General features: G+C 39.4%; 1 protein-coding gene across 1 annotated transcript in view; it reads left to right on the top strand.

Moving 5' to 3' along the window:
- Positions 1-16,554, top strand: part of Nsun7 (NOP2/Sun RNA methyltransferase family member 7) — a 49,898-nt gene that overhangs the window by 19,994 nt on the left and 13,350 nt on the right. The window contains exons 7-9 of the mRNA XM_004658835.2: positions 7,275-7,418; positions 7,984-8,085; positions 9,610-9,727. Coding sequence (XP_004658892.1) covers positions 7,275-7,418; positions 7,984-8,085; positions 9,610-9,727 — 364 coding nt within the window. The remainder of the gene's footprint in view (positions 1-7,274; positions 7,419-7,983; positions 8,086-9,609; positions 9,728-16,554) is intronic.

Genomic DNA, 16,554 nt, shown 5'->3' with positions numbered 1-16,554 from the left:
TAGGTGATGCAAGTGTTGATTTCAATAGCTGAGGTCCTGGCATGCCAGTTCTCTCTCTCTCTGTCTCTCTTTCTCTTTTTCTGTCTGTTGCTCTTTCTAAAATAAAAATGAAATGAAAAAAAGAAGAAAATGGAGAAAAAAGAAAAAGAAGAAATTCAACCATAACAAAAACTTAAAAAGACAGAAAAAGATATATAGTGAATGCACTGATCAAAATAGGTGTTGACAAATAAAAGTCAACAAGCACTCCTAGAAATTTATAACCTAGCATGTATGAGGTTCTGGGATTAATCCCCAGCCACAAAAGAAAAAGGAAAAGGAGAGGGAGAGGGAACGGTGGGGAGGGGATGGGGAGTGGAAATGAAAGACAAACATTTTTAGAAATTAAGATATTTCTTTATAATAATTTAAGGTCCAATTCATCCAGAAAATATAGTAGTACTAAACATAGTCTCAATATATGTAAAATAGCAAACATTGTCTGCATATGGAAAATACTAAGTAGTCCATAATTCTTAGAACTAATAAATTTTATTTAACAAGTTTATATAATATGGTTTATAGGGGGCAAAATGAAGATATAAAGATGTTTTTATTTTTACACAATAGCAATGAATAATCTTTGATAACACCAAAGAGAATAAAACTCTTAGGAATAGATTTTGGGGGTGAGGTAAGTGTGCAAATGTGTATGCATGCTCATGTATGTACAGGTGTGCATGTATGTGTGTTGGTGTGCATGTGGAGGCCAGAGGTTGACACTGAGGAGTTTTCTTCAGTTGCTTTCCACCTTACTCATTGACACAGATTCGACTACACTAGCCACGAGTCCTAGGGATTCTGCATCTCTGCCTCCCCAGTGCTGGCATTAAAGAAGCCTCACATCACACTGTGGGTCTGAACTCAGTCCTCATGCTTAAAGTGGCAAGCACTTTACCCACAGAGTCATCCCCTAGCCCCAGGAATACATTTAATAAAAGAAGTGCAAGATGGACTGGAGAGATGGCACAGTGGTTAAAGGCAATTGTTTGCAAAGCCTGAAGGCCTGGGTTTGATTTCCCAGTACCTACATGAAGCCCAATACAAACAGTAGTACTTGCATCTGGAATTCTTTTGCAGTGGCAGGAGGCCCTGGTGTGCTCATATCCATTCTCTCTCTCTCTCTCTATCTCTCTTTTTCTTGTTTTTGGTTTTTTGAGGTGGGGTCTCACTTATGCCCAGGCTGACTTGGAACTCTCTCTGTAGTCCACGTTGGCCTTGAACTCACAGTGATCCTCCTACCTCTACCACCATGCCCTGCTTTTTACTCTGAGGGTTTTCTTTTGGTATTTTTTCTCCCTTTTAGATAGATAGATAGATAGATAAGTTAAAATAGATAACTTAAAAAGAAATGTAAACTGGGTGTTGTGATGCACCCCTTTAATCCCAGCATTGGGAGGCAGAGGTAAGAAGATTGCTTTGAGTTCATGGCCAGCCTGAGACTAATTCCAGGTCAGCCTGGGCTAGAGCAGAACCCTGCCTCAAAAAAACAAAACAACAAAACTAACATCCCCCCAAAACAAACAAACCAAAAACAAGTGCAAGATTTGTACATTGAAAACCACAAAACATTGTTTAAGGAAATTAGTAATGATGTAAATATCTCCTGGATTATAACACTTAATGTGAGATGACTTTTCAATTAATTCTATAATCTTGCTATAAAAACCTGAAAATGTCATTATAAGGAAAGGAAATTATGGGCTTATGTCACCCATGAGCACAGTTGTAAAAAATAAACATCAGCAAACTGAAATATTGATACCTATATAAATGAATATTAGTAAGCTGAATTTGGCAATATATTGAAATGTATTACAAACTGGGTTTAATTTAGGAATATAAAATTGATTTAAAAATCAATTTTGGGGCTGAAGAGATGGCTTAGTGATTAAGGCACTTGCCTGCAAAACCTAAGAATCCAGGATTGACTCCCCAGTACCCACATAAGCCAGATGCACAAGGTGGCACATGTGTCTGGAGTTTGCAGTGGCTAGAGACCCTGCATGCCCATTCTCTTTTTCTATCTTCCTGTCTCTCCCTCTTTTCCCCCACCCCTCTCAAATAAAGAAATAAAATTTTTGGATACTCACGGTGGCACATACTTGTACTTCCAGCCCTCACGAGGCTGAGACAGGAGGGTTACAAAGTTGAGGCCAGCATAAAATATGTAACAAAACTTTCTCAAAAACATATTACATTTGGGGATTGGAGAGGTGGCTCCGCAGTTAAGGCACTTGCCTGCAAAACCTAATGATCTGGGCTCAATTTCCCAGTACCCACATAAAATCAGATTCACAAAGTGGCTTATGCATCTGGAGTTTGCAGTGACTGGAGGCCCTGGCATGCCTATTCCACCCACCCCACCCCCGGTCTCTCTTCTTCTTGTCTCTCTCTACTTGCAAATAAATAAAATTAAAAATATTTGTATAATCACATTACTAGAACAATCATATAATCTTTTCCACAGATTCAGCAAATGACTTTGATAGATTAACATTTATGAAGCAACTGCAACAAACATCATTTTTTAAATTATTTATTTACTTATTTTTATTTATTTGTTTGAGAGTGACAGACACAGAGAGAAAGACAGATAGAGGGAGAGAAAGAGAATGGGCGCGCCAGGGCCTCCAGCCTCTGCTAACGAACTCCAGACGCGTGCGCCCCCTTGTGCATCTGGCTAACGTGGGACCTGGGGAACCGAGCCTCGAACCGGGGTCCTTAGGCTTCACAGGCAAGCACTTAACCGCTAAGCCATCTCTCCAGCCCAAACATCATTATTTGATGAAATGTCTAAAAGTTTGCTTTGTGGGGCAGAGAAGATGACTCAGTGGTTAAAGGCACTTGTTCCAAAAGCCTGATGACCTGAATTCAATCCCCAGAACCCATGTAAAGCTGGATGGATGCCAAGTGGCACATCTGTAATCTTGACACCCTAGGACAATGGGAAAGGAAGGCAGAACCCCAAAGCTTGCAAGGCCAGCTAGACTGGCCTTCCAGAGGCAAAGAAGCAAGAGAGTCTGTCTCAAAGAGCATACAAAGAGAGGACAAACACCCTAAGGTTGGTTCTGCTATCTACATGCATGTTGTCGCACATGCCCACATATAAACATCACACATACAAGTAATCAGTTGTTTTAAATCCTGTCTTTAAAGCTTTCTATTTATTTGTTTGAGAGAGAGAGAGAGAGAGAGAGAGAGAGAGAAAGAGAGGGAAAGAGGCAGATATATAATAGAGAGAGAATGGGTGTGCCAGGGCCTCTAGCCATTGCAAACAAACTTCAGACGCATGTGCTGCCTTATGCATCTAGCTTACGTGGGTCCTGGGGGATTCAAACCTGGTATCTTAGGCTTCTTAGGCAAACACCTTAACCTCTAAGCCATCACTCCAACCTAAAAGCTTTCTTTCTGATATCAGGAATTAGATAAGCATTTTTGTCATTACCATTTATAAAAAACATTGTACTACAGGTTCAGTGTACTGAAGGGAATGCCATAAGGAAAGAAAATGAAAGGTATAAAACTTAGAAGGAAGAAATAACATCTGCATAGATGACATGATTATATATGCAAAAAATCAAAAATATTTATAATTGTAAATTAATGTGACTATTGAAAGGTTACTATATACAAGGTCAGCATACAATAATCAATTCATTTCTATAGACATACAGCAAAAATTTGAAAATAAAGTTATAAAAGCAAATACCTTCTATGATAGTACACCAAATCAAATACCTAAAAGCACTCGAAGTAAAAGATGGATAAGACATCCTCATGCAACAATGGTACTATTAAAGGAAGAATATGTGAGTAAATGAAAGAATAGACCATGTTCATGAATTGAAAGATCACAGATAGCATACAGATGCTATTTTTCTCCAAATTGCACTACAGAAATTCAATCCCAATTAAAATTTTGGTGGATTTTTTTGTGGAAATGGACAAATATATATAATTTTTTTCTTTTTTTTGTTCATTTTTTATTTATTTTTTTGAGAGCGACAGACATAGAGAGAAAGACAGATAGAGGGAGAGAGAGAGAATGGGCGCGCCAGGGCTTCCAGCCACTGCAAACAAACTCCAGACACGTGCGCCCCCTTGTACATCTGGCTAATGTGGGACCTGGGGAACCGAGCCTCGAACCGGGGTCCTTAGGCTTCACAGGCAAGCGCTTAACCACTAAGCCATCTCTCCAGCCCTATATATAATTTTTTAATATAAAAGGGCTGAACATAATATAAAATACTAAAATTGAAGAAGAAAGGAAAAAGACTTACCTCCCTAAAAGTTTTGATAAAATGTACACATCCATAATTAAAACAGTGAGGGGCTGGAGAGATGGCTCAGTGGTTAAGATGCTTGCCTGCAAAGCCTAATGACCTGGGTTTGATTCCCAAGTACTCACATAAATCCAGGTGCATGAAGTGGCACATGCATCTGGAGTGCCTATTCTCTCTCTTTCTTTCTCTCTTTCTCTGTAATCTTTTCTTTGTCTCTCTCTGCTTGCAAATGAATTTTAAAAAGTGAGTATTGAGGAGGATTAATAGACCAGAAAGGCCTGTACACACAGAGGCAGTGCATTTCTGACTGAAGGACACTGAAGAATATTGAGAAAAAGATGGCCTTCATGGTAAATTGTGATAGGAAAACCAAAAACCTCAGTACATGTACATATCTAGAATATCCTAGAATACTTGAGGAGTAATGCGTCCATGACCTGAAGAAGTAATTTAAAAAATTTTAATAGAACACATAACACATGAACAATAAAATAAAAGACTGATTAATTGGATATCAGAAAAAAACTTTAAAAACTCTCTGTGTTAATAAAGTAAAAAGATACACCACAAAAGAAATACCTAAACTGATGAGAGATTTTATTAATAGTTCATAATGAATTCTTATCATTTAGCAACAAAAAAATCCACAAGCCTCAATAGAAAAAAGTATAAGATGATGTGTTTCACAAAAAAAGGACATGTCCAGAAGAAAAAATAAAACAAAAAGTTACATAAAGGTACAAAACAACAATGGTTGTCAGGAAATTGCAATGAAAAATCCACATCTTGCTACTACATATGTACAGAATGATTAACATTAAGAAGACTGGCAACATTATGCATTGGCGGGACAAAAAGAATGAGGGATGCTCCAATGCTGTTGGTGGAACTGCAAATTTAATTAACCAGTTTGGAAAGCTAGTATTACTCACTAAAGTTGAATGTACACTACCCGCACTATCACCCAGCAGTACATTTCTATGTTCATTACTACTTCCCACCAAAAGCAGTGCAGATGTGTGCACCTAAAGCTATGTGCAACAGCGCTCATGGAAGTGTTCCATTTAATGTTTTCTGTTGCTATGACAAAGTACTGGAGACTGAGTAATTTGTACAGAGAAAGGTTTATTGAGTTCATAGCTCATGGCTCCGGAGGCCCAAGAACCTCCCAATTATACCAGCATCTGCTGGCTCTAGTGAGGGCCTTCTGGTGATGCCCAGTATGACTGATAGTGTCACTGTGGAGACACATAAAATGAGATGGCAAGTTATGCTGCCTTGTAACAACCTATTCTCATGGGGACCAGATCACTCAGTGAGACCCTCAGTGACATAACTACTTCATTCCAAGCTTTACCCTCTTGAGGTTCCAGCACTACTTAATCCTGCTACAATGGGGCTGAGCTCCTACCGTAGGAAACCATTAGTGAAAGACCACATCTAAACTAGAGCACGCTGCTTGCCTTAGCCTCGCACTGGAAACAACTAAACATCAGTGCGATGGGATTCTCCACAGAGTGAACTAGTTGCTGCCCTTGCGAGTATGAAGGGACCACACAAACATATCATTCATCTTCTAACGAGTAGGCAGTTGATTCTCAAGACAAAGAATGTTTGTGAGATAAATAAGAGCAATATTCATAACAGGAACATTCACCAAAAATTCTTAAAAGTGATGTATTCATTTAACAAATATTTGTTGAGGGTGGAGGGATGGCTCAGTGAGTAAAGTGCTGGCTGTGCAAGGGTGAGGACCTGAGTTCAGATCCTGACGCGTAAAATGGTAGGCACAGTGGTATGCAGCTATCATCCCAATGCTAGGGGGTAGAAACTGGGAATTCCTGGGGCTTACTAGCTAGCTAGTATAGCCTTATCAGTGAGTTCTAGGTTCATCAAGAGACCCTAGCTCACAAAATAAGGGGAAAAGCAATTGAGGAAGACAACTCACACTGGCCTTCATGCCTATCTGCACACGCATACTCCCCAAACCCAACACATACCTGCATATACACTATAAAAAACCAAAAAGACTTTTGGTGTTTGTATATGATGTGTATATTGTTCAGTTGTGCACTGTGTGTATAAAGTGTATGTGTTCCCATGTGTGCATACCATGGCACGCATGTGGAGGTCAGAAGAGAACTTTTGGATGTTGGTCACCACCTGTCATCTCCCTTGAGGCAACCGCTGGTTTCACCAGGCGCACAGCATCTGACTTTTTATATGGGCGCTAAAGATCCAAACCTGGCTACTCATGTTTGTGTGGCAAGCACTTTATCCACTGAATCATCTCCTCAGCGCACCAAACAAACAAAAAATAGTTATTTGATGTATGTTATACACTAGGCAGTGCTCTGTTGGGGGAGACAGCAGAGAAACAAAGATCTACTCTTGAAGCTTAAAGATGAAAAGGTATAAACAAATAGCATGAAGAAAGCCATTGGTTTGGGAGCAGAGAACATAGAGAAAGGGCTGTCTGTAATTGCGGATGGTCAGGAAAGGCCTTTCTAAAACAGGGCATTTGAGAGGAGATGTGAGTGAAGTCTTGGAAACCTCAGTGATATTCAGGTAAAAAACATTTCATTCTAAACTTCAAAATCATTCTCTTAGGTGGGGAAAATACTCTATTAAGAAAATTCCTGTATTAACTTTGGGAAGGTATCAGGTATTAATTTCCTTTTTTTTGGTTTTGTTTTGTTTTTCAAGGTAGGGTTTCTCACAGGGTGGCCTTGAACTCACAGCGATCCTCCTACCTCCACCTCCTGAGTGCTGGGATTAAAAGTGTGTACCACCCTGCCCAGTTTTAACTCCCTTTTTAAGTTACATTAAATTTAGTTTTCATGAGATTGAGAATTCTTGAAATGAAAAATGAGTAGCTATAATCACATATTTTATTCAATGTTTTAATTAATATTTCACATGAATCTTTGTGGGTTTTTTTCCTCTCAGATATTGAAATACTTCATGAGACATTTATGAACATTGAATTGAAGGATCAGAGGTTACAGAATGTCAGAGTGATTCTATTGCTGCCTCGCTGTTCAGGACTGGGTATTAGTAATCCAGTGGAATTTATTTTAAATGAACATGAAGGTACCCATTTTAACTTCTAAGTCAGTGAAATTAGTTGACTTTTGCTCATCAGTTTCAACTCTGGAGATGAAATCTCATTTTCTCTTTTCTGCATCACTCTCCAGATTGATTGCGTCCTTCTGTGCCTAAATGACTTATGTGGATACTTGGGTGACTATCTCAGAGAAATCAGACTAAATGTTTTCTATATTTATTTTGAAAAAACTTTATTACCTTTATTTTTTAAAGTCATAATTTTAATATTGTCAATTTAGTTTCAGTAGGTATCTTCTATGAAAATTTATATTAGTAAGAAAAATAATTGAGAAATATCCAGGTGTGGTGGTGCACAGCTTTAATTTCAGCATTTGGGAGACAGAAGTAAGAGGGTTGTCATGAGTTCAAGGCCAGCCTGGGACTGCATAGTGAGTTCCAAGTCAGCCTGGGCTATAGCAAGACCCTGCCTTAAGAAAACAAACCAAAAAAAAAAAAATTACAAAAAACAATCAAAAGTACTATAGCAATTGAAATGTATGAAAACTACTTATAATACTATATTTAAGAATATTTACTTTTTAAAATTTAGATACAAGTTTCCTTAAAGATTTTTCTCAAGGAGGCATACCAGAAACGAAACTTCAGATTCTCACTCAACAGCAATATGAGCAATTAACACATGCAATGAAATGTAAGTTTGTCAATGCAATCTAATTAAAATATAGTGCTAATCTCAGAAAGATGAATGCTTTATTTAGCCATTCAAATAAAAGAATAAGGTGTGAACAACCACAGTGTTTCCAGAATATTCCATCTCAGTGCCTTCAAATAAAAATTTTATTTTTACTTATTATACCCACAGCCAGTCTGCAGCAAATGAAGTAAGCTGTTATTCAGTGTATTTCCAGACTCTAGCCACCTACATGACTACCGCAGATGCCTTATATGTGATTGCTTTGATGGCCTCCTAATTTGTCTACCACCTCCCACTACTGCCACCTACAGTTTGTTCTCAACACAGCAGTTGTTAAAACAAATGACTTTCCATCACCAGCAGAGCAGAAACCATAGTCCTTCTTCCCCTCCCCTCTCCTCCTCCCTTTGCCACCCCTCCCTTCTTCTCCTCTCCCCTGTCCTCCTTTCCTCTCCCTTCCCTTCTTCTCCCTTCACCTCCCCTCTTCTCCTCCATCTCTTCCCCTCCCCTTCTCCCTTTTCCCCTGTTCTCTTCCCTTCCTTTTCCCTCCCTTTCTCGTTCCCTTCTTTCCTCCTTCCTTCCCTCCCTCCCTTCCTTCCTTCCAGCTGTAACCAGCCTGGCCCCTCACTGTACTTGAAAATGTGAAGCTTACTTCCCTTTCCAGGCCTTTATACTTGCTTCCCTCAGTAGCTATGTGCACAGCCCTCAAATAGTCTATTCACAGTCTTCTATATATATGACATCCTTTCTCCTCCATTCCCACTTTATCACCTAAATATTTTCCCCAACTATGCTTCACTGATCCTCTGCTAAAAAGTTAGTTTGGGCTTGACAGATGGCCCATCAGTTAAAGGCACTTGCCTACAAAGCCTAACAACCCAGGTTCCATCCCCAGTACCCACATAAAGCCAGATGCACAAAGTGGCACATGTGTCTGGAGTTTGTTTGCAGTGGCTGGAAGCCCTGGTGTGTCCATTCTCTCTATCTCCCTTTGCTTACAAATAAAGAAATAATTTTTTAAAAAAAATAAAGCTCTTGTCTTTTTATTCACTGAGGCATCCCAAAGCCTGGAACAGTGCTGGGTATGTGGCAGGTGCTGATGAGTATGAATAAGTGAGCAAATGAGAGGTCATGGCATTACCTCATTTATGGATGAAAGGTCTGAGACTAAGTTATTTTTCTAGGTTCATATGGCAGCAAGTGACAGAATTGGTCTGTTTCTAGAGTTCTATAAACTAAGGAAGCTCCTGTTAATGTACAGTATGCATTTCTTTGTGTTTGGAATGAGGTTGGTCACATTGATTGAGTTCTCTATTTTTGTACAGTCCTGCTGGATTTCCTTCATTTATTGACCATATTTCTAATGCAAGCTGTGCTTTAAAGGGGGATCATTCAAACATCTGTGGAAGTCATTTCCATCAAAACCTATAGTGTGTATTAGTAGCAAAACCAGGTCTGGAAATAGCAAATTTGGGTTGGGTCAATGGGTCATCATATTGAATATATTTTCTTTCAATCTAGTTAGCAATGCTCAAGCAGTTGTTTACTGCACATGTTCAGTTAATCCAGAAGAAAATGAAGTGGTTGTTAAGAAAGCACTAGAAGGTCAAAACCTCGGGATCAAGACACAACCTTACAGGTAAGAAAAAGGGGTCTACTAAATCATTATCAATCAGAGTTTTGAATATGGCAAATATGATTTTATGAGTTGTATAAAGATATTATACTTCTTTTTATTAAAATCTAATATGACCAAGTAGCCTAACTTCTTACAGCTTTAAAGGGAATTCTGTAGAGTTTTGTATAAACATTTTCTTGTATATAAAAAATTCTTTTGTGGGCTGGAGAGATGGTTTAGCGGTTAATCGCTTGCCTGTGAAGCCTAAGGACCCCGGTTCGAGGCTCGGTTCCCCAGTCCCACGTTAGCCAGATGCACAAGGGGGCGCACGCGTCTGGAGTTCGTTTGCAGAGGCTGGAAGCCCTGGCGCGCCCATTCTCTCTCTCTCCCTCTATCTGTCTTTCTCTCTGTGTCTGTCGCTGTCCAATAAATAAATTTAAAAAAAAATTCTTTTGTTAGTATTATTATTGTTAAATCTAAAGGCATTTGACTTTTTATTTATTTATTTGCATGCATGCATGTGTGTGTTTGCGTATACACACATGCCAGTGTCTCTTGTCACTGCAAACAAATGCATGTGCTGCTTTGTGTCTGGCCTTACGTGGGTGGTGGGGATTGAACTAGTACTGGCAGGCTTTGTAAGTGCCTTTAATTGCTAAGCCATTTCCCCAGCCCTCCATTTTGACTTTGATTTGATTGATTTCTGAATAAACTGGGTCTAAACTTCATATTCCTTTTAGTATATACCTCCACAGAATAAAAATAAGAATATAAAATATTTTTAATATAAAATATTTTTACCAAGTGGAAAGAAAACTATCTGTGTATGATATGAAGATATATTTCTATTTTCTAAAAATGTTTTATTTATTTATTTAAGAGAGAGAAAGGGAATGGACATACCAGGGCCTCTAGCCATTGATGAACTTCAGATGCATGCACTACCTTGTATATCTGGCTACTAGTGAATCAAACCTGGGTACTTAGGCTTTGCAGGCAAGTGCCTTTACCACTAAGCCATCTCTCCAGTCCCATACATTTCTTTTTAAAACATAGTTTTATTTATTTATTTGAAAGCAGAGTGATACAGACATGGAGAGAGGGAGAGAGAGGGGGAGAGAGAGAGAGAGAGAGAGAGAGCACACACCAGGGCCTCCAGCCACTGCAAATGGACTCCAGATGTATGCGTCCCTTTGTGCATCTGGCTTTATGTGGGTACTGGAGAATTGAACCTGGATTGTTAGGCTTTGCAGGCAAGTGCTGAACCATCTCTCCAGCCCATGAAGACATACATTTCTTAAGCCCTTTGAGACTTTGGAAATTACTGGAATAGAGGTAGAAATGCCATAGGTCAGTTACCAGGTGAAATACAATAATAAAGCAGGGATAGAGAGAATTAATACTACAACTTGGGCTGGCATGGTGGCTCACATCTGTAATCCTAACATTCAGAGGTTGTAGCAGAAGGATTACTGTGAGTTGGAGGCCAGCCTGGTTTATATAGTGAGTTCAAGGATAGCCTGGACTTCATAATGAGACCCTATCTCAAAAAATAAATACTACAGAGCTATGGATGTAGCTCAGTAGTAGAGCATTTAACTGGCACATGAAAGACCCTGGGCTCATTCTCCGGTATAACCTCCCACACACCCAAACAAACAAACAAGCAAACTGACAGACAGACAAACAGAATATTATGACCTGAACTATGGATGTCAGCATAAAGACTGGCTTTGAGAATAAGTGACACTAATTAGTTCTTCAAAACTGACAATTAATTAGATAAGTCCTGGGGCTAGGGATGTAGCTTAGTTGGTAGAGTGCCTGCCTAGTATGCACAAAATCCTGGGTTGATCCCCAGCGCCACATAAACATGGTATGGTGGCAAATGCCTATAACCCCAGGATGCTACATAGTGAATTTGAGGCCAGCCTGGGCTACATGAGACCCTGTCTCCAAAAAAAGCCTTTTTTTTTTCCATGCTGTGAACTCTCTTCAAAGTCTTAATGTGTATATAGTCTGCATGGTCCTGTTAACTTGATATTTTCCTTTTGCCCTTATCACAAGTTGGCACGTTAATCACACAAGCATTTCCTTTCTTGCTGACTTTCATCATTTAATAGCTTTTGTTGATAGCCGACAGCCAATTTCATGTTCTAAGAACTTCTTAGTGTAGCATTAGCTAAATTACCATTTACAACCAAAGAGCTAATGTTATGGCAGGTACCCAACCAAATCAGTAAATGTACAAGGTATGATTTTTGATTTGTCAGGGGTAAGAATTTTGAGGATATAATATTGCAAACGTGAAGGAATCATCTGTCTTCTATTCATGTAAGCAATGATTAGTCTATAATTTGGTATAAAAGATATGGTTCATAGTTTAAGAGAAAGACAAATTCACATTCTAGATTTGTCTGGAATACACTCAAGTTGGAAAGCATATTTTCAAGAGGTTTATAGCTGCTTGTTGGGGACGTACCTCAAAGTAATTCTGCATTGATTGGGAAGATAGAGTGTATGATCTGCAAGAACAATTTAACAGACAAAAGTGGGATGTTCAGAGTTAAGTTCAGGGATGGGGAGATAGTTACATTGTTAAAAGCACTTGCTTGCAAAGTATGCCAGTCTAGATTCAATTCCCCAGTGCCCACATATAGCCAGATGCACATAGTGGTACATGCATCTGTAGTTTGTTTGCAACAGCAAGAGGCCCTAGTGTGGCCATTCTCACTCTGGCTCTGTTTCTCTACTCACAAGAAGATAGGCAAATGATAGATATATAGATAGATAGATAGATAATGAGAGTTGAGTTCAATATCACATCATTGAATCCTGCTACCTACTTTTTACTATCCCCAAAATATTCAATTCATTTTGGACTTGAGCATTCATGACTATAGGCCTAAGTTAATTTTTTGTTTATCATCTAGTATAAAAACCTCATGTGGGGCTAGAGGTATGGCATATCAAATAAGGCGCTAGCCTAGAAAGCCAAAGGACCCAGGTTTGATTCCCCAGGAACCATGTAAGCCAGATGCACAAGGTGGTGTATGCGTCTGGAGTTCATGTACAGCACCTGGAGGTCCTGACACACTCATTCTCTCTCTCTCTAAAATAAGTAAAAATAAAATAATTTTTTAAAACCTCATGTGTTATAGAAGTACTACGAAAGAAAAAGTTTATCTAAGTCTCATCATCCCCTTAGATATAACTTAGATGTATAATTAACAATTTGATTTATAGTATTCTAGATTTTTCTACCACCAAAGAATATGATATGCATAGTTTAATTTTAAATGATATGCCAAATTATTGACCACATATTCACTTTTATAAGTCTGTTTCCCTTCAGCTTCACAAATAATGGGTTTTATCAGATTTTTAAATCTTTACCAATCTGAAGTGTGGTAAGATGTTGAGTTTTTATTGTCTGTTAATGAGGTTGAACACATATCCCATTTATTAACTGGGCAGTGTAGTCAGGAGTAGAGTGAGATTCTGGAAGAGAGATTTTTAAACACTTTTCAGATATTACCTAAAATTTATTAAATAACTGTGTATTGGGTACTACACTCTAAAGTTCATGTCAACATTTTTTTTTTCTTTTTAAAATATTTTTATTTTATTTATTTATTTGAGAGAGAGTGAAGGAGAGAGAGAGAGAGAGAGAGAGAGAGAGAGAGAGAGACAGAGAATGGGCACCCCAGGCCGGGCCTCCAGTCACTGCAAAGGACCTCCAGACTCATGTGTCCCCTTGTGCATCTGGCTTATGTGGGTCCTGAAGAGTTCAACCGGGATCCTTTGACTTTGCAGGCAAACGCCTTAACCGCTAAGCCAGCCTCTCAAGTCATTTTTCTTAATGGCCAAACTTGTCTGGTTGTCTTCCTGTCAGGCACCTGATTGGGTTATTTGGCCTGTTTTTCAGTCCCAGGGATTAAATCCAGAATCTTATACATGCTCTTAGATGGTACCCCGAGCAACAGCTGCAGCCCCAGGAGCTGCGTTTGAGACCCTCTGCGGCATTACACAGCCTGGGACCACGATTTATTGAGCAAAGAGAAAACAAGGGGTCGGCGGGATGAGAGCGGCATGGGCCCAGATCCCTCCCTCGTCCATGGGAGGCACTGTGGGCAACAAGTGTGTGTAGTGGTCCCCACCCCTGCTGCCCCTTTGCCTTTGTGTGGTAGGGTGTGGGAAATCCACCTCGGGGCTAAGGAGGAGCAGCAGGTTGCTTGGCACCGTGAAATCTGCGTTGGGGAGGCTGTCCACAGAGGAGCCACTCAGGACGTGAGCACCTGCGTATCTTGGGCCTGAGCCTCTGGGTCCACAGAGCTCCCCGCTGAGGGTCAGTTAGATGAGGGAGGCATTGCTCACCTGCTCTGAAGGGGTCTGCTTTGAGTCCCACATTCAGTAAGTCAATTCATCGGCGCCACCACTTTATTTTATTTATTTTGGTTTTTCGACGGAGGGTCTCACTCTAACCCAGGCTGATTTTGAATTCACTGTGTAGTCTCAGGATGGCCTCAAACTGATGGTGATCCTCCTACCTCTGCCTTCCCAGTACTGGGATTAAAGACTTGTACCACTATTCCTGGCTCAAAAATATTTTTAAAAATTAAAAAACAAACAAACAAACAGGGCTGAACAGATGGCTTAGTGGTAAAGGCACTTGCCTACAAAGCCCAAGGACCCATGGTTCAATTCCTCACTACCCACATAAACCAGATGCACAAGGTGACCCATGCATCTGGTGTACATTAATGTCAACATTTTTCATTGTAAGTTAAAATTATCATGAAATATATCATTTCTAAAATCTTATGTTCCATATGTTTCAATGTATATACAATAAAGGAAATATTAATTGTCCAGTTGACAAACAGTTAAGTATATGAACATACAATTTATAAATTAGTAATAACCATAAAAATTAAAATTACTGAGCATTTATTAGGTGCCAAGTATTGGTGGTTCTATATTTTCAAAATAAAGTTTTTATTTTGTTTTTCGAAATAGGTATGGCACACCTAGACTCTCTCTCAAGTAAATAAATAAAAATATATTTGATCCAGACATAGTGGTGCTTGCCTTTAAACCCTGTACCACATAGTGAATTTCAGGCCAGCGTGGGCTAGAGGGACCCTACCTCACAAAACAAAACTACATATATGCAAACATGTGTGTGTGTGTGTGTGTGTGTATGTATGTGTGTGTATATGTATGTATGTATGTATGTATATATATATATATATATATATATATATATATATATATATATATATGTATATTTGAATAATTAAGCCGGGCATGGTGCCTCATGTCTTTAATACCAGCACTTGGGAGGCTAAGGTAGGAGGATCGCTGTGAGTATGAGACCAGCCTGAGAATGTATTTCAAATGTATTTATCTTAGATACAAACATTTCTATTAAATCTTTAGACCTGTGCTGGGCGTGGTGGTGCACGCCTTTAATCCCAGCACTCGGGAGGCAGAGGTAGGAGGATTGTCGTGAGTTTGAGGCCACCCAGAGACTACATAGTTAATTCCAGGTCAACCTGGACCAGAGAGAGACCCTACCTCAAAAAAAACCAAAAAGAAAAAAAAATCTTTAGACCCATCTATCTATTACTTGACTTATGGAAAAATATTGAATTTGCTACTTATTTTACAACACTAGTTCCCCATTTTCTTTTTGTTAAGCTTTTTATTTATTTATTAGAGACAGTGAGAAGGAGGGGGGAGAGAGAGAGAGAGAGAGAGAGAGAGAGAGAGAAAGAGAATGAACATGCCAGGACCTCTAGCCACTGCAAGCGAACTCCAGATGCATGTGCCACCATGTGCATCTAGAATGGGCATGCCAGGTCCTTCAGCCACTGCAAACAAACTCCAGATGTGTGCACTACCTTGCGTGTATGTGCAACATGGTGCACTTGTGTCAGTGTGTGTCTGGCTTACATGGGACCTGGAGATTTGAACATGAGTTCTTAGGCATCGTAGGTATGTGCCTTAACTGCTAAGCCATCTCTCCAGCCCATGGATGCCTCGCTTTATCAAAAACCTTTGTACCATTTACTGTCACAGTGAATTTTTTTTTTTAATTTTTATTAACATTTTCCATGATTATAAAATATATCCCATGGTAATTCCCTCCCTCCCCACCCCCACACTTTCCCGTTTGAAATTCCATTCTCAATCATATTACCTCCCCATTACAATCATTGTAATTACATATATACAATATCAATCTATTAAGTATCCTCCTCCCTTCCTTTCTCCACCCTTTATGTCTCCTTTTCAACTTACTGGCCTCTGCTACTAAGTATTTTCATTCTCATGCAGAAGCCCAGTCACCTGTAGCTAGGATCCCCATATGAGAGAGAACATGTGGCGCTTGGCTTTCTGGGCCTGGGTTACCTGACTTAGTATAATACTTTCCAGGTCCATCCATTTTTCTGCAAATTTCATAACTTCATTTTTCTTTACCGCTGAGTAGAACTCCATTGTATAAATGTACCACATCTTCATTATCCACTCATCTGTTGAGGGACATCTAGGCTGGTTCCATTTCCCAGCTATTATAAATTGAGCAGCAATAAACATGGTTGAGCATGTACTTCTAAGGAAATGAGATGAGTCCTTTGGATATATGCCTAGGAGCGCTATAGCTGGGTCATATGGTAGATCAATCTCTAGCTGCTTTAGGAACCTCCACACTGTTTTCCACAATGGCTGGACCAGATTGCATTCCCACCAGCAGTGCAGAAGGGTTCCTTTTTTTTCACATCCCCGCCAACATTTATGTTCATTTGTTTTCATGATGGTGGCCAATCTGATAGGAGTGAGAT

Source organism: Jaculus jaculus, chromosome 11 (assembly GCF_020740685.1).
Source record: "Jaculus jaculus isolate mJacJac1 chromosome 11, mJacJac1.mat.Y.cur, whole genome shotgun sequence".
Classification (NCBI taxonomy): Eukaryota; Metazoa; Chordata; class Mammalia; order Rodentia; family Dipodidae; genus Jaculus; species Jaculus jaculus.
The sequence above is the reverse complement of the archived record's forward strand: the minus strand, read 5'-3'. Positions and strand labels throughout refer to the sequence as shown.